This window comes from Loxodonta africana, chromosome X (assembly GCF_030014295.1).
Source record: "Loxodonta africana isolate mLoxAfr1 chromosome X, mLoxAfr1.hap2, whole genome shotgun sequence".
NCBI lineage: Eukaryota > Metazoa > Chordata > Mammalia > Proboscidea > Elephantidae > Loxodonta > Loxodonta africana.
In genome coordinates, this window is record NC_087369.1 from 171,824,626 (window position 1) to 171,849,662 (window position 25,037).

The following is a 25,037-nucleotide window of genomic DNA, read 5'->3' on the forward strand; positions in this document are numbered from 1 at the left end:
CGTATTAGCATGTGAGAGCATGCCACGTCCAGCTCCCTCTGTCAGGGTCCTTCCAGGGCTGAGAACAGCGGCCAGGCAGACTCTGGGGGGTCGCCCCTTTAATGAGGTGGCAGTATCATCAGTCCTCACCAAGGTCCTTACCTTGACTCCTCGCAGCACCTAGGACCCTTTCCTTTTCTGACCAGACGTGGCTCCCTCTGCTGACCAATTTCCTCGTCTTCCTGGGGCCCTGGAGACAAAAGTGATGGGATACTATCTCTGCAGACCCATGCTGGGGGTCTCCCAGGGCTAACAGCAGGAGCATGACAGGTTTCAGTGTAGTCCTCCTCAGTCTAGAGTGCAGTTTCCCCTCAATTATCCCTCAGGTCCTCCCCTTGACTCCTAGCAGGCCCTGCACCCCTCCCCTCAGATGGTCTGAGATGGTCCCAAAGAACCCGCCCCACTCCCTCATATCCAGGAGCCTTATAAGGGATAGCTGAGGTGTCCTAGGACTGAAGCAGGAGCAGGTTCTCTGAGGTCCTCTCTGTTCTGAGATCCAGGGTCCCCTCAGGCGCCCACCGCCCCTGACTGCTGGCAGAGCGAGGAACACCCATCCCCTCTGATGATCTGAGGCCACCCCTAAGGCCCACCCCACTCCCTCATATCCCAGAAGCTTATAAGGGATAGCTGGGGTCTCCCAGAGCTGAAGAAGAGGCAGATTCTCTGGGGGCATCTCTGTTCTGATTCAAAGGGTCTCCTCAGTGCTCCCGTTAACTGCCGGTAGATCCAGGAACCCCCCTCCTTTCTGATAATCTGAAGCCGCTCCTTGCACCACACCTGGCCTCGGCTCCAGAGACCAAATTAGAGGTAGATGGGATTTCCCACCCTGTTGGCTTAGTGGTTATGTGCTAAGTAAGGCTGCTAACCAAGAGGTCGGCAGTTCGAATTCATCAGGTGCTCCTTGGAAACTCTATGGGGCAGTTCTACTCTGTCCTATAGGGTCGCTATGAGTTAGAATTAACTGCATGACAATGGGTTTGGTTTTTTATTTTTTGGTTTTGGGGTTTCCCAGGGATGACAGCAGGGGTTGTTCTCTAGGGGACCCTCTCTTCTGAGATCTGGGGTCCCCTAAGTACTCCCCTTGACGCTTCAGAGGTCCTCCACCTCTCCCTTCCGATGATCTGAGGCCACCCTCTCACATCCTGCCCCCGCCTTCCTCAGATCCCAGACTGAGTTGAGGGGTAGTCGGGGTTTCCCAGGGCTGACGACAGGAGTGAGTTCTCTGGGGCCCCTCTGTTCTGAGATGCAGATCCTTTCAATCCTCCCTTTGACTCTTGACAGGGCCTGGACCCCTCCTCTGATGATCTCAGATGGCCCTGTCATACGAAGCAGTGACCCTCAGATCCCAGCCCGAAATGAGAGGTAACTGGGGTTCCCAGGGCTGACAGCAGAGGCCGGTTTTCTGGGGACCCTCTGTTCTGAGGCCTGGGGTCCCCTCAATCCTACCATTGACTCTTGACAGGGCCTGGACCCTCTCCTATGAGGATCTGAAATCTCCCTCTCACACCCTGCCCTTCCTCCCTCAGGTCCAGGGCCGAATTGAGGGGTAGCTGGGGTTTCCCAGGACTGACGGCAAGGGTATATTTCTCTTGTGGCCCCTCTGTTCTGAGGTCTGGGGTCTCTTTAATTGTCCCTTTGACTCCTGACAGGTTCTGGACCCCTCCCCTCTGATTATCTGAGACCACCCTCCACACCCCACTGTGCCTTCCTCAGATCCCAGGGCTGAATTGAGGGATAGCTTGGGTTTCCCACAGCTGACAGCTGGGGTGGGTTCTCTGGGGCCTCTCGATTGAGACCTAGGGTCTTCCCAATCCTCCCTGATTCCTGGCAGGGCCGGATCCCTCCCCTCTGATGATCTGAGACCACCCTGTCAGATGTCGTTCAGCCTCCCTCAGATCCTCGGGTTGAATTGAGGGGTAGCTGGGCTTTCCCAGGGCTGACCGCAGGGACAGGTTCTCTGGGGCCCCTCTGTTTTGAGGTCCATGGTCCCCTCAGTCCTCCGTCTGACTCCTGGCAGGCCTGGGACCCTTCCCCTCTGATGATCTGAGACCTCCCTGACAGAGGTTGCCCTGCCTCCCTTAGATCCCTGGCGGAATTGAGGGGTAGCTGGGTTTTCCCAAGGATGATCGCAGGGACAGGTTCTTTGGGGCCTCTCGATTGAGACCTAGGGTCTCCCCAATCCTCCCCTTGACTCCTGGCAGGTCCGGAACCCCTCCCCTATGATGATCTGAGACCACCCTGACAGACGACGCTCCGCCTCCCTCAGATCCCGGGTGGAATTGAGGGGTAGCTGGGGTTTTCCAGAGCTGAGAGCAGGAGCAGGTTCTCTGGAGCCTCTTGATTGAGACCTAAGGTCTCCCCAGTCCTCCACCTAACTGCCAGCAGGGTTGGGACCCCTCCCCCCAGGTGCTTGAGGCCGCCTTCTCAGAGGACCCCCACCCCTCATATTCTGGGGCCAAATTGATGGAAGCCCCAGTCCTTGAGATATTCTGGAGTCTTCTAGGCCTGAGAAAAGGGGCACATTCCTCTGGGGGGGTGCCTCTATATTCTGAGATTCCAGGTCCCGTCATCCTCACCTGGAGGCTTGACCGGGCCTGGACGGGAGGCCACTATCCCTCAGACCAGCCTCAGCTCTCAGACTCCCAAGCCGGAAGTCAGGAAACATCACATCGGCGCTCCCCGCCGCTATCAGGGGTCTCCCAGATCTGTCAGCAGAGGCAGGGTGTGTGTGTGGGGGGGGGCGGTTGGTTGTGGAGGGGCTCTCTGTATAGGGTATGGGGTACCTTCAGTGCCCCTTAAGGTATTCATTTTTACTGCTGTCAATACCCCGGCCCCCCCCTTCTGATGACCTGAGGATGCATCCCTCAGCCTAAGGCCCCCATCTTCCTGAGATCCCTTAGAAGGACGTAATGGGGGTAGCCCTTCTGCCCAACAGCCCTGCCAGTTGTTTCCCAGGGCTGACAGCAGGGGTGGGTGAGGCTGGGGTACTCTCTGTTCTGGCATTGGCGGGGGGTTCCTTTCATGTTCCCTCAGGCCTGTTTCCTCCCTTATCTGAGACACCGGATTCTATGCCTTTAAGACCAGGGGCAGGGGCAGAGGTTTTCCAAAGAAGCACCTCCCCAGAGGGTGCTGACTGCTGGAATTCCTGGTTTGTTACCTGCCTGCTCTCAGGCTCCTGAGCCGCACCGGTCAATCTCCTAAGAGCTGTGATATCCCTTTTCCCATGAGGTGGAGGCCAGCGTCCCTAATGGCCCTGTTGGCTTTGGGGTTTCCTGTTCCTGAGGCCCAGCCTAGAGCCACTGTGGCCCCTGCTGCTGTACCCACGCTTGCCCACATTCTCCTGTACCTGGCCTCAGTAGGCCCAGATTGGGGCTTTGCCTGTCCTGGCTCCCTACTGACAACTGCTCAGTTCAACATAGGACCCTTGCTGCTGTTCAGGTGCAGACATTTTTACTTGAATTCGTTGATGTCGAGTCGATTCCGACTCATAGTGACCCTATAGGACAGAGCAGAACTACCCCATAGAGTTTCTAAGGTGGAATTGAACTGCTGACCTTTTGGTTAGCAGCTGTAGCTCTTACCCACTACGCCGCTGCCAGGGTTTCCCTTTATTTGAAAGTCCCCAGTTTTGAATCACCTTTCACTATAGTTGAGGTTCCGGTAGAGCTGGCTGGGGATGCTGTAGCCTTCTGGTACGTCTCCTAATCCATTGAAAAAATCTCATCGTTGAGTGGATTCCCACTTATAGCAACCCTATGGGACAGAGTAGAACTGCCCCACAGTTTGAGCTGCCGACCTTTTGGTTAGCAGTTGTAGCTCTTAACCACTATGGCAGCAGGGCTGGTGAATAATAATCATTGCTATGTGAATAAGTGACAAATCACTATGATTATGAGTTATTATTCAAATGATTCCCTATGCACTTGGCTGCTAACTGAAAGGTCAGCAGTTCAAACCCACCAGCAGCTCCTCAGGAGAAAAGACCTGGTGATCTCCTCTAGTAAAGATTACATCCTAGAAAACCCTATGGGGCCATTCTGCTCTGTCACATGAGATCGTTGTGAGTCAGAACTGACTCAATGACACCTAATAACAACAACATGTGAATAAGTGACAAATCGCTATGATTATGAGTTATTATTATAATGATTCCTTATGTAATGCTCTGCCTTTGATGAAATTTTCATAAAATGAGTGTGAAGTTTTGATGTCTGAGGTTGATACAGAAGGTACAGCAGGGGTGTCCAATCAGCCACCCATGGTGTCCCTCAACCAGGAGTTTGAGCTTCCTAAAGGCAGCAGCAGACTTGGGGCAGAGGGGTTGGACATCAGGATGCTCCCCCAGACCAAATTAGGATGTGGACAGGAGCTGCACAGGAGGGGCTTTGGGGTTACCGAGGGCTGAAGGCTGTAACGACCACCAGTCTTTCCTGGGGCTAGACAGGGGATGGGTCATAGCTGAGCCCGGGGCTCCAGGGAGACGCCAGGGATAGCCCCCTGTGCAGCACCCTGGACTGGAACAGGGACATGGTGTGCCGATCTTGGAGGGAACCGTCAGGTGTGGGGTCATGCTAGCCCAGAACAATGAGGGCTGCAGGGTTTCAGCAGCTAGGACATCCCCAGTGCCCACCATCACCCTTCCAGGGGGCATTTCCAGAGTCTGACATCCTTAGCAGCAGCCGCCTGTGGGGGACAGCACCCATTCAGACCTGGAACATCCTGATCCAGGTGGGGCAGGTGCATAGGAGGCTTCTATGCCCATCAGTGAGATGGGCCTGCATCCTGAGGGCTGCTGTGAGGCTTCTCAGCCACAGCACTGCTCTCCCGAGAAGCCCCCCAGCTCCCCCAGCCACTGTGGGAACCCCGCTCTGAGCTGCAGCTTCCTTGGCAAGGGGCTGACCTCCTGACTGGCCTTGCCAGCTCTCCCCTGTGGTAGATACAATTGGCAGGGGTCCTAAGGCTCTTCTTAAGCAAGAAAGGTGTCTCAGGGTTCCAACTTGGGGATGAGTAAGGGGACAGGGCTGGGCTGGTGGCAGGACCAGGGCAGGAAGCCAAGGGAAATCAACAAGAGAGCACACGGTACAGGCCAAGGCCGCCCAGCCCTCAGACTGAGGGTCGGTGTAAAGGACTCCTGTAGACCTTATACCCCTCGGGCCCTGGGCTTGAGCTGCCACCTGCCATTGCCTGACGGTCTGCCTGCCCACTGGAGAGAACCTGCAGAACACCAGCTACCTAGCAGCCGAATGGGAGGGGCCAAGCTGGGCAGGTGAGTGGGGTGCAGGGCCCTCACCTGGGCACGAAGGAGGCCTCTGGAGGGCTGGACCACCAAGGCCCAAATCCGGGTGGTGGCTATGGCCCTACCTGGCCCGTCACCAGTGGGCCCTGGACCACAGGGGAGCCGTGGAGGGTGAAGCAGAGCCCCCGGAGCGGGACTTGCTGGCGGGTCTGTGAGCACTAACTGTGCTGCAGCCCTGCCGCTCTCTCACGTAATGCTTCCCCCACCCCCTCAGCCCTCCAGTCCCCGGGCTCCCCGTCTTCCTTGTGTGTGATGCTTTTTGTCCTGCTGTGTCACCAATCTCTTTGCAACCTGACTGAAATCTTCTTTTGGAACTTCTTTCAGGACTGGAATTATTACTGTATGTCTTACAATGCACTTTCTGCCCGCATTTTAATCTTTGTGAACCAGTGTGAGCCAACGCACGTGTACAGTGATTGGCACAGTTTTTCTTTTTTTCCGTGAAAATCCATCATCTTGGATGGTTCATCTCACACTTTAGATCTGTGCCAACTTGTTGTATTAGTTTCCTAGGGTTGCCACAATGAATTTCCACCAACATGATGGCTTATAAACAGCCAAAGATTATTCTTTCACAGTTGGAGACCAGAAGTCTGAAATCAAAGTGTCTGCAGGGCCATGCTACCTCTGAGGGGGGATCTTTCCTGGTCTCCTTCGGCTTCTGGTAGCCCCAGGCGCTCCTGTGCTTGCAGGTGCATCTTCACATGGCCATCACCCCTGTCTGTGTCCCTTCACCTTTTAAAAGGACCCACCCTACTCCAGTTTGACCTCACGGTAACCGTAACTGATAACATCTTCAAAGACCACATTTCAAGATCCTATTCACAGGTACCGGAGGACAGGACTTCAGCATCTTTCTGAGGAACACAACTCCACCCACACCATTTGGTATAGCTCGCTCTAGGATGAGCCGGGCAAAGCCCCAATGTGAAAATGGCCTGAGTGCACCTGGGAGGAAGCTGGGAGAGCACCAGCAGAGCACTGGCCTAGGTCTGCGCGAAGCTGAGGTGGCCCCGGTACATCTACCTCACAAAGGCTGAGGAGGTGAGCCCTTGGGGTAGTCCAGTTCTTCCCCTACTTCATTACAGAGAGGCTCGTGTGCCCCTCCCTGGGCAGCCTAGCTTGGCAGAGGAAAAGAATACATTGACAACTGGTTTTTGTGTCAGTGGCCTGTTACCTGAGCTAGGCGTCCCCCCCGCCCCGGCCTGGTCATCTCTGGGGGCACTGCTAACATGGAATCTGTGGGCATACAAAGCGGTGGTACAGCTCTGGACCCTCTGCAACCCTCCCAAAGTCCCACCTGCCTGTGAGGCTCTGGGCTCTGAGCAGCTTGTCTGAGTCCTATCTGTGAAAGCTCTTGAAAGAGCAATGGTGCCTATTATTTAAGTGGCTGAACTAAGCAGCCATCTCATGCTTGATGCCTGTTTGTGGCAAGGCTGTGGGTAACAAAGATGGGGCTGGCCAGTCTGGCCACTCACAAGCACCTCTTTCTACCAGAGCATGGACTGCTGGGTCAGCCAGACTTCAAGCTGCATCTTTGCTCCTCTACCCTTAGTAGCTGTGTGGCTCAGGGCACATCATACACGCCTCTCTGTGCCTCAGCTTCCTCTTTTGTACTGGACTGTTTGCTGGGAACGTCCTCAGGGCTGGACACCGGCCTCTGCCTGGAGACTGGGCAGAGGAACTGGCCCAAAGAATCTGGGACAGGGTTCCAGAGATTCAGCAGCTGACAAACTTGCTGCACATTACTCATCCTTAAAACCACCTTATATAATAATATCCTTTCCTCAGTGGATGTTGGGAAGCCTAATTACCACTTGTGAAATGCTTTCAAGTTCTCAGCAGAAAGGTCATACATCATGGCAAAGCATGACTATAACAATTTTGATACTCTCGAGGTGCCCCGAGGCTGACCACATTAAATTGCTCTTCCTGAATTTCTGCTATTGTGACAAAGTACCATAATGACACTAGACTAACATCCAAGGTATTGCTGTGCTCATGAAAATCTCGATTGGCTGGAAGTGAAGATGGCAGACTAGGTCACCTGTTGTGGGCCTGTCTTGCTTTATTTGGTTGTTGGGTGCCATTGAGTCAGTTCCAACTCATAGTGACCCTATGTAGAACAAAACAAAACGTTGCCCAGTCCTGTGCCATCCTCACAATCATTTGTTTGAGTCCATTGTTGCAGCCACTGTGTCAATCCATCTCACTGAGGGTCTTCCTCTTTTTCACTGACCCTCTGCCTTACCAAGCATGATGTCCTTCTACAGAGACTGGTCCCTCCTGATAACAGGTCTAAAATACTTAAGATGAAGTCTTGCCATCCTCATTTCCAAGGAGCATTCTGGCTGTACTTTCAAGACAGATTTGTTTGTTCTTCTGGCAGTCCATGGTACATTCAATATTATTCACCAACACCATAATTCAAAGGCATTGATTCTTCTTTGGTCTTCCTTATTCATTGCCCAGTTTTCACACGAGTATGAGGCTATTGAAAACACCATGGCTTGGGTCAGGCACACCTTAGTTAGACCTCAAGATGACATCTTTGCTTTTTTATACTTTGAAGAGGTCTTTTGCAGCAAATTTGCCCAATGCAATACATCCTTTGATTTCTTGACTGCTGCTTCCATGGGTGTTGATTGTGGATCCAAGTAAAATGAATCCAAGTAAAATGCATCTTTTCTCCATTTATCATAATGTTGCTTATTGGTCCAGTTATGAGGATTTTTGTTTTATGTTGAAGTATAATCCATACCAAAGGCTGTAGTCTTTGATGTTCATAGCAAGTGCTTCAAGTCCTCTTCCCTTTCAGCAAGCAAGGTTTTTTCACCTGGATATTGCAGGTTCTTAAAGATTTTCTCCAATCCTGATGCCACATCCTTCTTCATTTAGTCCAGTTTCTCAGATTAGTTGCTCAGCATGCAGATTGAATAAGTATGGTGAAAGGATAGAACCCTGATGCACACCTTTCCTGATTTTAAACTACACAGTATCCCTCGTTCTGTTAGAATGAAGGGCTCTTAGTCCACGTACAGGTTCCGCATGTGCACAATTTTCTGGAATTCCCATTCTTCGAAATGTTATCCATAATTCGTTATGATCCACACAGTCGAATGCCTTTGCATAGTCAATAAAACACAGGTAAACATCTTTCTGGTATTCTCTGCTTTCAGCTAGGATCCATTTGACATCACCAATGATATCTCTTTTTCCTTGTCCTCTTCTGAATCCAGCTTGAATTTCTGGCAGTTCCCTGTCGATGTACTGCTGCAGCTGTGTTTAAATTATCTTCAGCATAATTTTACTTGCACGGGATATTAATTATATTGTTTGATAATTTCCACATTCTATTGGCTCACCTTTCTTTGGAATGGCCACAAATAGGGATCTCTTCCAGTTAGTTGGCCAGGTACCTGTCTTCCAAATTTCTTGGCACAGGCAAGTGAGCACTTCCACTGTGGCATCTATTTGTTGAAACATATCAATTGGTATTCTGTCAATTCCTGGAGCCTTGTTTTACGCTAATGTTTTCAGTGCAGTTTGAACTTTTTCCTTCAATACCATTGGTTCTTAACCTTATGCTACCTCCTGAAATGGCTGAACGTTGGCCAATTCTTTTTGGTATAGTGACCCTGTGTATTCCTTCGATCTTCTTTTGATGCTTCCTGCATCACTGAATTTTTTGTCCATAGACTCTTTCATTATTGCTACTTGAGGCTTGAATATTTTCTTCAGTTGTTTCAGCTTGAAAAATGCCAAGCATGTTCTTCCCTTTCGGTTTTCCAACTCCAGGTCTTTGCACGTCATTATAATACTTCACTGTCACGTCAAGCCACTCTTTGATGCCTCTGTTCAGCTCTTTGATTTCATCATTTCTTCCTTTTGTATTAGCTACTCTACATTCAAGAGCAAGTTTCAGAGTCTCTTCTGACATCCATTTTGGTCTTTTTTTCCTTTTCTGTCTTTTTAATGACCTTTTGCTTTCTTCATGTATCATATCCTTGATGTCATCCATCCTACAACTCATGTGGCCTTTGGTCATTAGCGTTCAATGCGTCAAATCTATTCTTGGTGGGATATATTCAAGGTCATACCTTGGTTCTTGTAGACTTATTCTAATTTTCTTCAGCTTCAATTTGAACTTGCATATGAGAAACTGGGGAAACCCTGGTGGCATAGTGGTTAAGAGGTTGGCAGTTTGAATCCACCAGGCACTCCTTGGAAACTCTATGGGGCAGTTCTACTCTGTCTTATCGGGTCACTATGAGTCAGAATCAACTCGACGGCAACAGGTTTGGTTTTCGGTTTTAGGAGCAATTGATAGTTTGTTCCGCAGCTGGCCCCTGGCCTTGTTTTGACTGATGATATTGAGCTTCTCTATCATCTATTTCCATAGATGTAGCTGATTTGATTCCTGTGTATTCCATCTGGCAAGGTCCATATGTATAGTAGCCATCTATGTTGTTGAAAAAAGGTATTTCCAATGAGTAAGTCATTGGTCTTGCAAAATTCTATCATGTGATCTCTGGCGTCATTTCTATCACCAAGGCCATATATTCCAACTACTGATCTTTCTTCTTTGTTTCTAACTTTTGCATTCCAATCGCCATTAATAATCAATGCATCTTGATTGCATGTTTGATCAATTTCAGACTGCAGATGTTGGTAAGAATCTTCAGTTTCTTCATCTGTGGCCTTAGTGGTAGGTGTGTAAATGTGAATAATAGTCGTATTAACTGGTCTTCCTTGTAGGCATATAGCTATTATCCTAACACTGACAGCATTGTATTTCAATACAGATCTTGAAATGTTCTTTTTGACGATGAATGCAACACCATTTCTTTTCAATTTGTCATTCCTGGTGTCTTAGGCTGGGTTCTCTAGAGAAACAAAACCAGTAAAGTGTATAAATATATACAGATTCATCTCAAAGAAACGGCTCACAGGGTTGTAGAGGCTGGAACATCCCAAGTCTGTGGATTAGGATAGAGTCTTCTCCCGATTCATGTAGCTGCAGGGGCTGGCGAACCCAAGATCAGCAGGTTGGAAAGCAGGGTTCTTGCTCACAGGCTGTGAATATCCATGAACCCCAAGGTTGGTCAATAAGCTGATAGCTTAAGTCCCAAGAACTGGAAGTCAGACGAATAGGAGGCAGCTGTAGGATCCAGAGCAAGCAAAAAGCCAGAATTTCTGCTTATATTTGGAGCAGACCACAACTCCAAGGAAACTCCCTTTCAACTGATTGGCTACTCACAGCAGATCCCATCATGTGAGTGATCACATATAAACACTGAGAATCATGGCCCAGCCAAGTTGACACAAATCTTAATCATTACACCTGGCATAGTAGACCATATGATTGTCCAATTCAAAATGGCCAATACCAGTCCATTTCAGCTCACTAATGCCTAGGATATTGATGTTAATGTTTTCCATTTCATTTTTGACTATTTCCAATTTTCCTAGATTCATACTTCGTACATTCCATGTTCCGATTATTAAAGAATGTTTGCAGCTGTTTCTTCTCACTTTGAGTCATGCCACATCAGCAAATGAGGTTCCCGAAAGCTTGACTCCATCGACATCATTAAGGTGGACTGTACTTTCAGGAGACAGCTCTTTCCCAGTCGTATTTTGAGTGTCTTCTGACCTGAGGGTCTCATCTTCCAGCACTATATCAGACAATGCTCTGCTACTATCCATAAGGTTTTCATTGGCCAAGATTTTCAGAAGTAGATCGCCAAGTCCTTCTTTCCAGTCTGTCTTAAGATTCCAAAACTAAATAAAGAGTCCTAGGCGGTAGCAAACATTCCTTGGCCACCTAGCCAGTGGTGGGCAGTGTGTCATGCATTCGATTTCATTGAATCTTCCCAACAAGTTTGGGAAGTAGATTTTAAACTCTCCGTTTTGCAGAGCAGAAAAACTGAGGCTCAAAGGAAGATGAAGTTTTAAGTAGGATGGCCTGAGGTGGGGAAAGAAGCCAAGTGTGTGGTGGCCACACAGTCCAGGCAGGCTCAAGGAGGATCTGAACTTGGTTTGCCAAGTGAGGCAGACTCCCCGAGTTCCAGTCTGGGAATCCCAAGGGAACAGGGCTGCTATCAACCCGGAGAGGACACCCAAGAGGGCAAGGTGGGCTGGGGGGGGGATGACTTTGGTTCCGGGGAACCTGAGTTGGGGACGTCCAGCGTATGTAGCCATGGTGGCCTGGGGCTTGGAGAGGAGTGGAGACACAGACTTTGAAGTCACTGAAGCCTGGGAGGAGATCGCCAAATGCAAGCTCTCACCCTAGTGCCACTTCTGTAAGCCAAGGCGCAACCTTCATTGGCGGAAACGTTCAGCAGCAGCCGTTTCTGCGCTGATGGTGTCTGGGAAGACCTGTCTTCGGGACGGAGGCTCAGTCCCTGAGGGCGTGAGCACACGCCGCTTCCCAGGCGGGTGGGCGGAACCGCGGCGGGCGGGGCTTGGCGCATGCGCGCCGCCCTACGGAAGCCTGGCCGGCGGGGCGCGGCCAGGCGGCGGCTCAGGTTTCTGGGGCGGCGGCGGTGGGGACGCGGTTGTGCTGGCACCATGAACCCGCTGTAAGGCGCAGGCTGCGCGGCGGGGCGGGGAGGAGGCGCCGGCGCCGCGGTGAAGTTCTCCGCCATGAACCTGAGGGGCCTCTTCCAGGACTTCAATCCGAGGTGAGGCGGCGCTGCCCGGTCGGGCTCGGGGAGGCGCGGTGGGCGAGATGCTGCAGCCGCGGCGGACCGCCCCGGGCCCGGGCCTCCTGTGGGTGCAGCGGCTGTCCTGGAAGCAAGTCTGCCTCCCTCCTCCGCCCCGCCGAGCGGAACTTCCCGGCGCCTGGCCCAAGCTCTGCCCTGCCCTGCCCGAAGGGCGCCTACCCCGCTAAGCTCTCCCTCCCTCGTCGGCTTCACAACTTCCACCTCTCGGTTCCACTTCTCCCCTCCCTGCCCTCCGCTCTCACGCCAGGCCCAGCTCACTTGACCCAGCACCCCTTCCTCGCACCCCAGCTGTTTCCTCCCGTCCCCCGCAGCCCTGGAGGGTTTCCTTGAATTGATGCCCATCCCTGACTTCTCTGCTTCTTTGTTGAATTGATGGCTGAAACATTGTTAAACCCTTGGAGTTGGTGTCAGGATATGATAAGACCTTACATAATGCCTTTGCGTGTGAGCCTGCTAATTTTCCATACGCATTTTCGCATCCGTCTTCATTCGGAGTTTATTTGCATGAAGCAGATCTTTCTGTCCTTATTTCTCAGGTTGGGAATCCCCAGTGGACAGCGAGGAAAGAACACTGGCTAAGGAATCCAGCATTTGTCTTTGCATGTGCCACGCGTCCTGTAACTTGCTGTCTGTCCTTCCCCCAGGCTCCCTGAAGCAGAGACCGGCTCCTGCTCATTTCACTGTCCCCGATACCTACCGCCGCTGTCGTGCACAGATAGGCAGTTCCTTTGGACAGGCAGCACGTTGTACTCCTCCTTCTTGTACTTCTTTATGCTCCTGTATTGGTTTGTGTGCTTTATAAGAAAAATGTTGAGCTAAACTGAGCCAGAAGACCTACACTTGAGACTTGGCCATATGTATCTGGGTAATTCTCTTCCCTTCTTTGGCCCTTCTTTTTTTTTTTTGTTTTAAAGAGATTGAATTCACTGTTCTCCTAGGTGTCTATGAAGGAAGTTTTTGTTTCCCTTATTTGCTAGTGTGAAGCCATGCACTCGGTAAACATTTACTGAGCACCTTTTGTATGCAAGGCCCTGTGCTAGGTGCTTCTGATGTTGAGAGGTCTCAGCTTGGGGGGCCCGTTGCTGTAGATTCCAACTCACAGGGGTGGAGAAGGGGTTGCAAATAGATTATGACAGTACTGTGCGGGACTGCACTGTGGGAGCCCAGTGGAGACCACTAACTTGGCTGCTTGTTGGAAATGCAAGGAAGTGTTGTATGTGTGTGTTGGGAAGTGCAGTCTAACGTTTTAAGCTATAAGCCATAGTGACTTCCCAGGTACCAGTGATCATGAGGATGGCACAGGACTGGCAACATTTCATCCTGTTATACATAAGATCACAGTGAGTCAGAGCCAACCCTACAGTGACTAACAACAAACGTACACTTATTCCTCTTTTGAGCACTTACCAGAGTTCATATTCTAGTCTGGGATGCCAGTGTTCCTATTACAGTACAGTCGATATCGTTGTTGCCCTTGAAGGCACCCTGCAAAGAGGAGCTTATTTAGAGTAGGTAACAGAACTTAACAGAACTAACTGTAGAGCTGTCCTCTGCTGCTCCCAGGGGTGAGGCTTGGTTTGCAGGGGTAGCCGACTTGGTGCTGAAGTTGGAGTTGGTTGAGTCTGGTGTATCTTCATTGTTTTTAGAGGGTGATGAGAAAGATAAGTAAAAACTGCATTGTTTTGTGTCCTTGAGCAACTTATCTGTCTGTTTTATCTGTTGAATGAGCCTAATCTCTCAGCAGGAGAGTGAGACTGAATTAATGTTTGATTGCAAAGTGCTTTATAAAGTTCCATGACTCCTTTGCAAGGTGACAGATACTTAGAAGCCACAGGGAACTACCTTAATAAGTGATCTAACAGGCTAACAGAATTGCCAAAGCATATTAGTGCTGCACAGATAACACCCTTAACTATTTTTTTCCTTCAGCTTTTTTCCCAGAAGAAAGTAGTATTTGTAAATTGCAGTGAAATACCCGCAGAATCAAACTAATTGCTGTTGAGTTGATCCTGACTCATAGTGACCCTATAGGACAGAGCAGAACTGCCCAACAGGGTTTCCAAGGCGGTAATCTACAGAAGCAGACTGCCACATTTTTCCCCTAGAGTGGCTAGTGAGTTCAAACCTCTGACCTTTCAGTTAGCAGCCGAGCACTTAACCACTGTGCCGCCAGGGCTCCTTCACAGTGAAGTACTAGGTATCTGAACAGTTTTATAGTACTAATCAACACATTTATTAACACCTTAATTCTACCTGGATTAAAATAGATCTTTACTTGAAACTTTTAAAGGTCTTTTATGCTATGCCATTTTACTGATTCAGTGTTTAGTCGGTGGGAGGGAGCAGTGTTACCTTACAGATATTTCAAGAAGATGACAGTGGTCAGATATTTTTAGCTGATGGTTGTCATCTCTCATGGGCACACCTAGTTTTTGTCATTGTTCTTTGGTCTTATTCCATGCTGAGGAGGGCCTTCCAGACAGAGGATAAACCAAAGGGTATAGACAGGAAGATACCTTGTGCTGGGGCCTAAAACCTTGGTGCTGCCTTGCTCGTTGTGTCTAATTCTGAGCCAATTCAACCTCTGCCTCCTACCACAGAATCTTATCACATACTGTTGTCTTTGCCAGGAGTGTTTTCCTCTCTTCTCTCCTCCTGACTTACGGTTATCCTTGAGGTCTCAACTCACTTGTTTCTTGCTGAGGGAATCTTTCCTGACTTCCCTGACCAGGTCCACCGCTCCTTGTTTGTACAATCTTTGTAGTACCCTGTATTCCCCCTTCAGAGTATTTGTTTGTGTTCTTATTTCATTAATAACAATCTCTTCAACTAAAGTACTAAACTCAGCGAGGCCAGGACCATGACTCTTTGCTCATGATTGTGTCCTCCACACCTGCTCAATAAACGTTTGTTGAATGAATGACTGACTCTTGCTCCTACTTTCAGTCACTGCTTTCCTGGTGGTCTGCAGCCTGGTTAGCTTTCCTCTCATCCTCTTTTCTCCTTCGGAATCCAGCCATTTCATTGGAGAGATGGGAAAGACCATGATGCTAAGGCAGAATGTGGCTGCCTTTACTTTGCAGGTTATGTCCGTGTTGCAGAAATAGTCACTGTCAAGGTGTGGTGGGTCCTAAGGCCTAGGAAGTGGTTCCAGATCTCCTTTCCAGCCTATGGCTCTTGGGGAGCCCAGACCTGCTGCTGCATTGCCAAGAATCTGGAAACTGTGATGACAGAGAATGATTCACGAGTGTCAACACTCAGATGCACATGGCTGCCAGCTGACCCTCTGCCTATTTGAATCTGGCTCAGAACTGGTTGATCATGAACTTCTTTTCATAATTGCTTTTTAGTTACACAGGTTAAGACTTGCTGAAACAGACGTACTGGACCCATCAGCCAGTCATTCCCTACATGCCTCAGGCTTCCTAGCAGCTCGGGGCCCCTACTCATAGACTAGACAAACTGCTAGAACAATATAGAGTTGTCAGTCTCTGATTAGGAGGCAAAGCTGGGAGGTAGGGGTCTGGGGAGAGGTGGCATTAACGTGGCCCCCTTCCCACATCTCAGTGCCTTGGGGTTTTCTGCTACTTTGGTGGAGCTGCTGGCTCTGAGAAGGCCCTCAGCCCTGCAGCTCTGCCAGGCTTTCTGAGTCGGTGCAGTGAGCTCCTGTTGGGAGTAGGGCACATCCCTCAGGTGCCCGAGTGGAACAAAGGTTGAGAAACACTGCTCGGGGGGGCTCCCCTCCTATGGGTGTGGAGTTTTGATGTGGTCAGTAGTGTTTATAAACTTCTAGATGCTTCACTTGCTAAAGCCATTTCGGAGTTTATGTAAGTAATCTTGTCCCTCATTTGAAGTCAGGGAAAATGAATGTGATTGCTGGTAATACCAAACCCAAACCAAACCCGTTGGCTGTTGAGACGATTCCGACTCGTAGGGACCCCATAGGACAGAGTAGTAGCTAAAGGCAATTCCCTGACCTTTATCAGTCATTTCAAAGTATTTATCTTAAAAGTATCTCTTCATCAAACATTCCCTGAGTCTCTTCTGTGTGCCAAGAAATGTGCTGCTGTTGTTGTTAGGTGCTGTTGAGTCAATTCTAACTCATAGCAACCCCATATGACAGGGTAGAACTGCCCCCTTGGGTTTTCTAGGCTGTAATTTTTATGAGAACAGATCACCAGATCTTTTCTCCCTCAGAGAAAAGACTTCAAACCACCAGCCTTTTGGTTAGCAGCCGAGCACTTAACCCTTCCACCACTAGGACTCCTAAGAGTTGTGCTAGGTGCTCTAAATAAAAAAATTAATTAATTAATGGGATGTAGTCCCTCCTTAAAACAAAAAAAAAAATTTTTTTAGAGCCCATTTATTTTTTTTGTTTAGAGCACCTAGCACAGCTCTTAGGAGTCCCTCCCTGGAAACCCTGGTGGCGTAGTGGTTAAGAGCTATGGCTGCTAACCAAAACGTCAGCAGTTCAATTCCACTACGTGCTCCTTGGAGATCGTATGGGGCAATTCTACTCTATCCTAGAGGGTCGGTATGAGTTGGAATCGACTCTAAGGCAATGGGTTTTTTTTTTTAGTCCCTCCCTCAAAGCTCAGACCTAGTGGAAGAAGTAGAAACGTCGAGGGAGATGAGAATTCAGCACAATCGGAGACATTACAGAGACAGGGCCCCCAGTATGTCTGGAGCAGTTAGGGAAGGCTCCACAGTGGAAGGGACTTTTTGAGTTAGGTCTTGAAGGGTAATTGTAGGACTTTGTCAGACCAGAGGGCAGAAATGTCTTAAAGGGACAAAGTGTGCAAAGGCACAGGGTCCTGAAAGGGCCTGGTATGTTTAGACAATGGTGAAAAGGTCAGTGTGGGAGGAGCACTGCAGACGACATGTATCATGTGATTTTAAAACATCGTTCTTAGTGTTAGGATTCCCTGAATGGTACAGATGGTTAAGCACTGGGTTGATAACTGAAAGGTTGATAGTTTGAACTCCGCCAGAGGCACCTTGGAAGAAAGGCCTGGCAATCTGCTTCTGAAAGGTCACAGCCATGAAAACACTATGGAACACAGTTCTACATATGAGGTTGCCACGAGTTGGAATCGACTCCATGGCAACTGGTTATATTATACTTGGTGTTAAACAGTTACTGTGAGTATAATTTTATCTGTTATTGTAGTTTAAAAAAAAAGCTAGTTTCTAATTCATCAGTAGTGAGTGTATTGTGAGTACTGCCAATTAACTACGCATCACTGGAATGCCTTTATCTGTCCTCCTGTCATCTCAAACCGCCTATAAGAAGATTGTCTTGATTAAAATGAGGTTGTTATTAACAATAGCTGTGACTTACTGAGTGCCTACTGTGTGCCAGGCACAATGTAGGTTCTTTTGTATCCATTATCTGTAATTTCTACAATGACTCTGTACATTAGATATTGTCTTTATTTTAGAGATGAGGTCCTGAGTGTTAGAGATTGTGACTTCCCCAAAGTCACACAAGGAGTAAGTGGCCAAGCCAGGATCGTAACCCAGGCCAGTCTCCTTCCAAAGTCTGTGCTCTTTCCAACATGCCATGCTACCTCCCTAATTTAGTGACTGTCTCTTCCCCAAATGCCACAGTAGGTCCTGTATACTAAGGAACCTTCCATTTATGAGCTTCAGGTGATTAAACAGAACAAAGTTTATATCAGAGCTTACACACCCAAATGAGTATTATCGTTCAAAGAAGTTACTTGGGAAAAGGAGAGGATATATCTGTCCCATTGCTCATGGTCCTTGTTACTCATCTGGAATTCCCTTTGGAGCAGTTTACAGATTATATGAGAAAATCAGTCTCATTGCTTTATAATCATTTATCATTTTCGAACCAAAATAGTGTCACCTAGTTAAATCACACAACTTATTCACTAAACTTGGCTCTGACTGAATTTTGTCCATTTCCAAAAATCCACGCTCTTCTCAGTGAACACTTGGCAGCATTTAGGGTGTTCAGAGGAACAGCCTGCGTACGCACTAGGCGATTCCAAGAGGATGCTCCAAAGATGGTTTGCGCGAGGAAGCGTCATTGGAATTAGTGTATGGCCTCCCAAGGGGACTGTTTAAAGGAGGCAAGCCTCATTTAAATGTATAATTTCTGTTTTTTTTAATCATTTCCTAAAGAACAATGATGAATCCGTGAAGCATTATCATAACATGGAGGAATCTGGAAGGCATTATGCTGAGTGAAATGAGTCAGTTGCAAAAGGACAAATACTGTATGAGACCACTACTGTAACAACTCGAGAAATAGTTTAAACAGAGATGAAAATATTCTTTGATGGTTATGAGAGGGGGGAGGGAGAGAGGGCGGGAGAGGGGTTTTCACTAATTAGATAGTAGATAAGAACTATTTTAGGTGAAGGGAAAGACAACACACAATACAGGAGAGGTCAGCACAACTGGACTAAACCAAAAGCAAAGTTTCCTGAATAAACTCAATGCTTCGAAGGCCAGCGTAGCAGGGGCGGGGGTTTGAGGACCATGGTTTCAGGGGTCATCTAAGTCAGTTGGCATAATAAAATCTATTAAAACATTCTGCGTCCCACTTTGGAGACTGGCATCTGGGTCTTAAACGCTAGCAAGCGGCCATCTAAGATGCATCAGTTGGTCACAACTGACCTTGGAGCAAAGGAGAATGAAGAACATCAAAGACACAAGGTAATTATGAGCCCAAGAGACAGAAAGGCCCACATAAACCAGGGACTACATCACGCTGAGACCAGAAGAACTAGATGGTGCCTGGCTACAACTGATGACTGCCCTGACAGGGAACACAACAGAGAACCCCTGAGGGAGCAGGAGAGCAATGGGATGCAGACCTCAAATTCTTGTCAAAAGACCAGACTTAATGGTCTGACTGAAATTAGAGGGACCCCCGGAGGTCATGGTCCCCAGACCTTCTGTTAGCCCAAAACAGGAGCCATTCCCAAAGCCAACTCTTCAGACAGGGATTGGACTGGACTATGGGATAGAAAATGAGCTGCTTGGATCAAGTAGAGACACATGAGACTGTGTGGGCAGCTCCTGTCTGGAAAGGAGATGAGAAGACACAGGGGGACAGAAGCTGGTTGAATGAACACGGGGGATACAGGGTGGAGGGAAGGAGTGTGCTGTCTCAGTAGAGGGAGAGCAACTAGGAGTATATGTTGTTAGGTGCCATTGAGTCACTTCCGACTCATAGTGACCCTATGCACAACAGAATGAAACACTGCCCGGTCCTGTGGCATCCTTGAAATCGTTGTTATGCTTGAGCTCATTGTTGCAGCCACTGTGTCAATCCATCTCGTTGAGGGTCTTCCTCTTTTCCGCTGACCCTGTACTCTGCCAAGCATGATGTCCTTCTCCAGGGTCTGATCCCTCCTGACAACATGTCCAAAGTGTGTAAGACGCAGTCTCGCCATCCTTGCCTCTAAGGAGCATTCTGGCCGCACTTCTTCCAAGACAGATTTGTTCGTTCCTTTGGCAGTCTGTGATATATTCAATATTCTTTGCCAACTCCATAATTCAAAGGCGTCAACTCTTCTTCGGTCCTCCTTATTCATTGTCCAGCTTTCACATGCATATGATGTAATTGAAAATACCATGGCTTGGGTCAGGCGCACCTTAGTCCTCAGGGTGACGTCTTGCTCTTCAACACTTTGAAGAGGTCCTTTGCAGCAGATTCACCCAATGCAATGCGTCTTTTGATTTCTTGACTGCTGCTTCCGTGGCTGTTGATTGTGGATCCAAGGAAAATGAAATCCTTGACAATGTCAAACTTTTCTTCGTTTATCATGATGTTGCTCATTGGTCCAGTTGTGAGGATTTTTGTGTTCTTTATGTTGAGGTGTAATCCATACTGAAGGCTGTGGTCTTTGATGTTCATTAGCAAGTGCTTCAAGTCCTCTTCACTTTCAGCAAGCAAGGTTGTGTCATCTGCATAACACAGGTTCTTAATGAGTCTTTCTCCAATCCTGGTGCCCTGTTCTTCTTCATATGGTCCAGCATACAGATTAAATAAGTATGATGAAAGAATACAACCCTGATGCACACCTTTCCTGACTTTAAACCAATCAGTATCCCCTCGTTCTGTCCAAACAACTGCGTCTTGATCTATGTAAAGGTTCCTCATGAGCACGATTAAGTGTTCTGGAATTCCCATTCTTCGCAGTATTATCCATAGTTTGTTCTGATCCACACAGTCGAATGCCTTTGCATAGCCAATAAAACACAGGTAAACATCCTTCTGGTATTCTCTGCTTTCAGCCAGGATCCATCTGACATCAGCAATGATATCCCTGGTTCCACATCTTCTTCTGAAACCGCCATGAATTTCTGGCAGTTCCCTGTCGATATACTGCTGCAGCTGTTTTTGAAAGATCTTCAGCAAAATTTTGCTTGCGTGTAATATTAATGATATTGTCCTATAATTTCCACATTCGGTTGGATCACCGTTCTTGGAAATAGGCATAAATACGTGTCTCTTCCAGTCAGTTGGCCAGGAAGCTGTCTTCCATATTTCCTGGCATAAACGAGTGAGCACCTCCAGCGCTGCATCTGTGTGTTGAAACATCTCAATTGATATTCCATCAATTCCTGGAGCCTTGTTTTTCGCCAATGCCTTCAGAGCAGCTTGGATTTCTTCCTTCAATACCATCAGTTCCTGATCATATACCACCTCTTGAAATGGTTGAATAGCGACTAATTCTTTTTGGTAGAATGACTCTGTGTATTCCTTCCCTCTTCTTTTGATGCTTCCTGTGTGGTTTAATATTTTCCCCATGGAATCCTTCACTATTGCAACTCGAGGCTTGAATTTTTTCTTCAGTTCTTTCAGCTTGAGAAACGCCGAGTGTGTTCTTCCCTTTTGGTTTTCTATCTCCAGCTCTTTGCACATGTCATTATAATACTTTACTTTGTCTTCTCGAGAGGCTGTTTGAAATCTTCTGTTCAGTTCTTTTACTTCATCAGTTCTTCCTTTTGCTTTAGCTGCTTGACGCTCCAGAGGAAGTTTCAGAGTCTCCTCTGACATCCATCTTGGTCTTCTCTTTCTTTCCTATCTTTTCAGTGACCTCTTGCTTTCTTCATGGATGATGTCCTTGATGTCATTCCACAACTCGTCTGGTCTGCGGTCACTAGTGTTCAATGCGTCAAATCTATTCTTGAGATGGTCTCTAAATTCAGGTGGGGTATACTCAAGGTCATATTTTGCTTCTTGTGAACTTGCTCTGATTTTCTTCAGTTTCAGCTTGAACGTGCGTAGAGCAACTGATGGTCCTTTCCACAGTTGGCCCCTGGCCTTGTTCTGACTGATGATATTGAGCTTTTCCATCGTCTCTTTCCACAGATGTAGTCAATTTGATTTCGGTGTGTTCCATCTGGCGAGGTCCATGTGTATAGTCGCTGTTTATGTTGGTGAAAGAAGGTATTTGCAATAAAGAAGTCGTTGGTCTTGCAAAATTCTATCATTTGATCTCCGGCATTGTATCTGTCACCAAGGCCATATTTTCCAACTACTGATCCTTCTTTGTTTCCAACTTTCGCTTTCCAATCGCCGGTAATTATCAATGCAACTTGATTGTATGTTCGATCAATTTCAGACTGCAGCAGCTGATAAAAATCTTGTTTTTCTTCATCTTTGGCCCTAGTGGTTGGTGCGTACATTTGAATAATAGTCGTATTAACTGGTCTTTCTTGTAGGTGTATGGATATTATCCTATCACTGACAGCCTTGTACTTCAGGATAGATCTTGAAACATTCTTTTTGACGATGAATGCAACACCATTCCTCTTTGAGTTGTCATTCCCAGCGTAGTAGACTATACGATTGTCTGATTCAAAATGGCCAGTACCAGTCCATTTCAGCTCACTAATGCGTAGGGTATTGATGTTAATGTTTTCCATTTCATTTTTGACTATTTCCAATTTTCCTAGATTCATACTTCGTACATTCCAGGTTCCAATTATTAATGGATGTTTGCAGGTGTTTCTTCTCATTTTGAGTCATGCCACATCAGCAAATGAAGGTCCCGAAAGCTTTACTCCATCCACGTCATTAATGTCGACTCTACTTTGAGGAGGCAGCTCTTCCCTAGTCATCTTTTGAGTGCCTTGCAACCTGGGGGGCTCATCTTCCAGCACCATATCAGACAGTGTTCCGCCACTATTCATAAGGTTTTCACTGGCTAATGCTTTTCAGAAGTAGACCGCCTGGTCCTTCTTCCTAGTCTGTCTTAGTCTAGAAGCTCAGCTGAAACCTGTCCTCCATGGGTGACCCTTCTGGTATCTGAATACCAGTGGCATAGCTTCCAGCATCACAGCAACATGCAAGCCCCCACAGTACGACAAACTGACAGACACATGGGGGAGGCTATATACTGACAGACATGTGGGGAAGGAGTATATAGCAAGGTGTATATAAGTTTTTGTATGAGAGAGTGACCTGGTTTGTAAACTTTCACTTTAAGCACAATAAAAATTAAAAAAATCATTTCCATTACTTGATAATTACGTGTTTTTCTTGGCTGTGAGTTCTTTGAAGGCTAAGATTTTGAGATGCTTGATAAATATATGTGCTAAATGAGTGGATGTTCAGTACACATAGACATATACCACTGGAAAATCTTTGTTGTAGGGGAAAGACAGTGGATTGAAGGAGGAGTTTCAGGTTATAACAGAGGAGCTTTCTAGGCCTCCAGGAGTTGTTTTCTAGTATTGACCTTGGGAATTCTGATTGTCATGCCTGATCATAGGATCATAGGATCAAGGTGACTAGAACTTTAGATCTAAGCCTTGAATTGAATGTGATAGATATGTTCTTTATGACTGGTAATTTGTACTTTGCCAGGTATGACCCAGTATCATGAAAAATGATTGCTAAATGAGATTGTTGAAATTGTGTGGCAGAACTTTCCTGTTTTATAATACTAGCAACAGCTATAATAGGTAAAATTTATAATTTACAAAGTGCTTTTTCACATAGCCATTTCTTAATTGATTGATTGATATGTAAGAAAGCAGATAAGGAAAGAGACTCAGAGGAGAGTAGCTCACCCAAGATCATACACCTCAAGTGGCAGGCGAGGACTTGAATGCGGATGTTTTCGTCAGCCTGTGCCCTTTCTGGTAGTCCTTTTTAAGCTGTTGTTAGTTGCAGTCCAGTCGATTCCAGCTCTCGATGACCTCATGTGTGCAGTGTAGGGTTTTCCAACCTTTGACCTTTTGGAAGCAAATTGTGAGGGCTGCCTTCTGAGGTGCCACCGGATGGGCTTCAATAGCCAGCCTTTCTGCTAGTAGTCAAGCACGTAACCGTTTGTGCCACTCAGGGGCTCTGTCCTTTTTAAGAGTGATTTGTTTTTATTTTACTTTTGTGCTTTCTTATATCTAGCGGTTAGATACTCTTAAACATTTTTCATCTTAAACCAGTTAACATTGCCCCTAAAAGACTTGAAGTTTTGTTAAGAAGGTTCTGTTCAGTGTTAGAGGTGCAGTCCCTTTAATGGTTTCTCAGTGTCAGTTAGCAGTTGGGCACTTGGGGCCATTCTCTCAAGCTGTACACAGGGAATCACTCGCAGGGATGTGCCCCCCTGTGAAGATGGGGGAGCTGGGGAATGGGAGCCAGTTAAGCCAGCAGCTTGCACCAGAGAACACTGACAGGGCTAAAAGGAGTCCGGTTGTGTGATTTGATTTGGGGAAAATAGATACTAGAACTTTGACACTCACAGAATCATCTGTTCGCTGTGTGGCTTTGTCTTCTTCTCTCTTCACATGAAGAGAGGGTATTCCAGCTTGAGTGGAAAGCTCCATGTAAATTTCAGAGAAAACACTAGCTTTGTAGTTTGGTCTGTGTGACACTTCATAGTGATAATATGTTAAAATTACAGAATCAGAAGAAAGTGAACTATATTCCTTTTAAGGGCATAATTGCTAAACTGACATTTAGGAAGTAGTCGTTAATGCCAGAATATCCAGTGGATCCTCCATTAGCTGGTTTGTGGTTATTGCTGAGAGGTGCCGTCGAGTCGGTTCCAACTCATAGCGATCCTAAGCACAACGGAATGAAACACTGCCCACTCCTGCACCATCCTCACAATCATTGTTATGTTTGAGCCCATTGTTGCAGCCACTGTGTCAGTCCATCTCCTTGAGGGTATTCCTCTTTTTCTCTGACCCTCTACTTTACCAAGCACGATGTCCTTCTCCAGGGACTGGTTCCTTCTGATAACATGTCCAACGTACTTCAGACGAAGTCTCACCATCTTCCCTTCTGAGGAACATTCCAACTGTACTTTTTCCAAGACAGATTTGTTTGTTCTTCTGGCAGTCCATGGTATATTCAATATTATTCGCCAATACGTAATTCGGAAGGCTTCAGTTCTTCAGTCTTCCTTATTCATTGTCCAGCTTTCGCATGCATATGAAAAAAAAAAAAACGAGGCGATTGAAAATACCAGGGCTTGGGCCAGCCACCTTAGTCCTCAAGGTGACATCTTTGCTTTTCAACCCTTTAAAGAGGTCTTTTGCAGCAGATTTGCCCAATGCACCTTTTGATTTCTTGACTGCTGCTTTCATGGGTGTTGATTGAGGATCCAGGTAAAATGAAATCCTAGACAACTTCAATCTTTTCTCCGCTTATTATAATATTGCTTATTGGTCCAGTTGTGAGGATTTTTGTTTTATGTTAAGATGTAATCCATACTGAAGGCTGTAGTCTTTGATCTTCATCAGTAACTGCTTCAAGTCCTCTTCACTTTGAGGACACAAGGTTGTGTCATCTCCATATTGCAGGTTGTTTTTGAGTCTTCCTTCAGACCTAATTCCTCGTTTTTCTTCACATAGTCCAGCTTCTCAGATCATTTGCTAAGCATACAGATTGAATAAGTATGGCGAAAGGATACAACCCTGACACACACCTTTCCTGATTTCAGACTATGCAGTATCTCCTTGTTCTTTTTTTAACAACGGCC

At 47.2% G+C, this 25,037-nt stretch overlaps 1 protein-coding gene across 4 annotated transcripts in view; it reads left to right on the plus strand.

Annotated features, from left to right (window-relative positions):
• Window positions 1-11,864: 11,864 nt before the first annotated feature.
• LOC100664033 (transmembrane protein 185A) overlaps window positions 11,865-25,037 on the plus strand; it is a 58,709-nt gene continuing 45,536 nt past the window's right edge. Inside the window, exon 1 of one of the 4 annotated variants that reach the window (XM_064277689.1) lies at window positions 11,865-12,021. In XM_064277689.1, the coding sequence (XP_064133759.1) occupies window positions 11,984-12,021 (38 nt within the window). In that variant the 5' untranslated portion in view covers window positions 11,865-11,983. The remainder of the gene's footprint in view (window positions 12,022-25,037) is intronic. The other 3 variants (XM_010600763.3, XM_064277687.1, XM_064277688.1) reach the window with 3 other exon arrangements.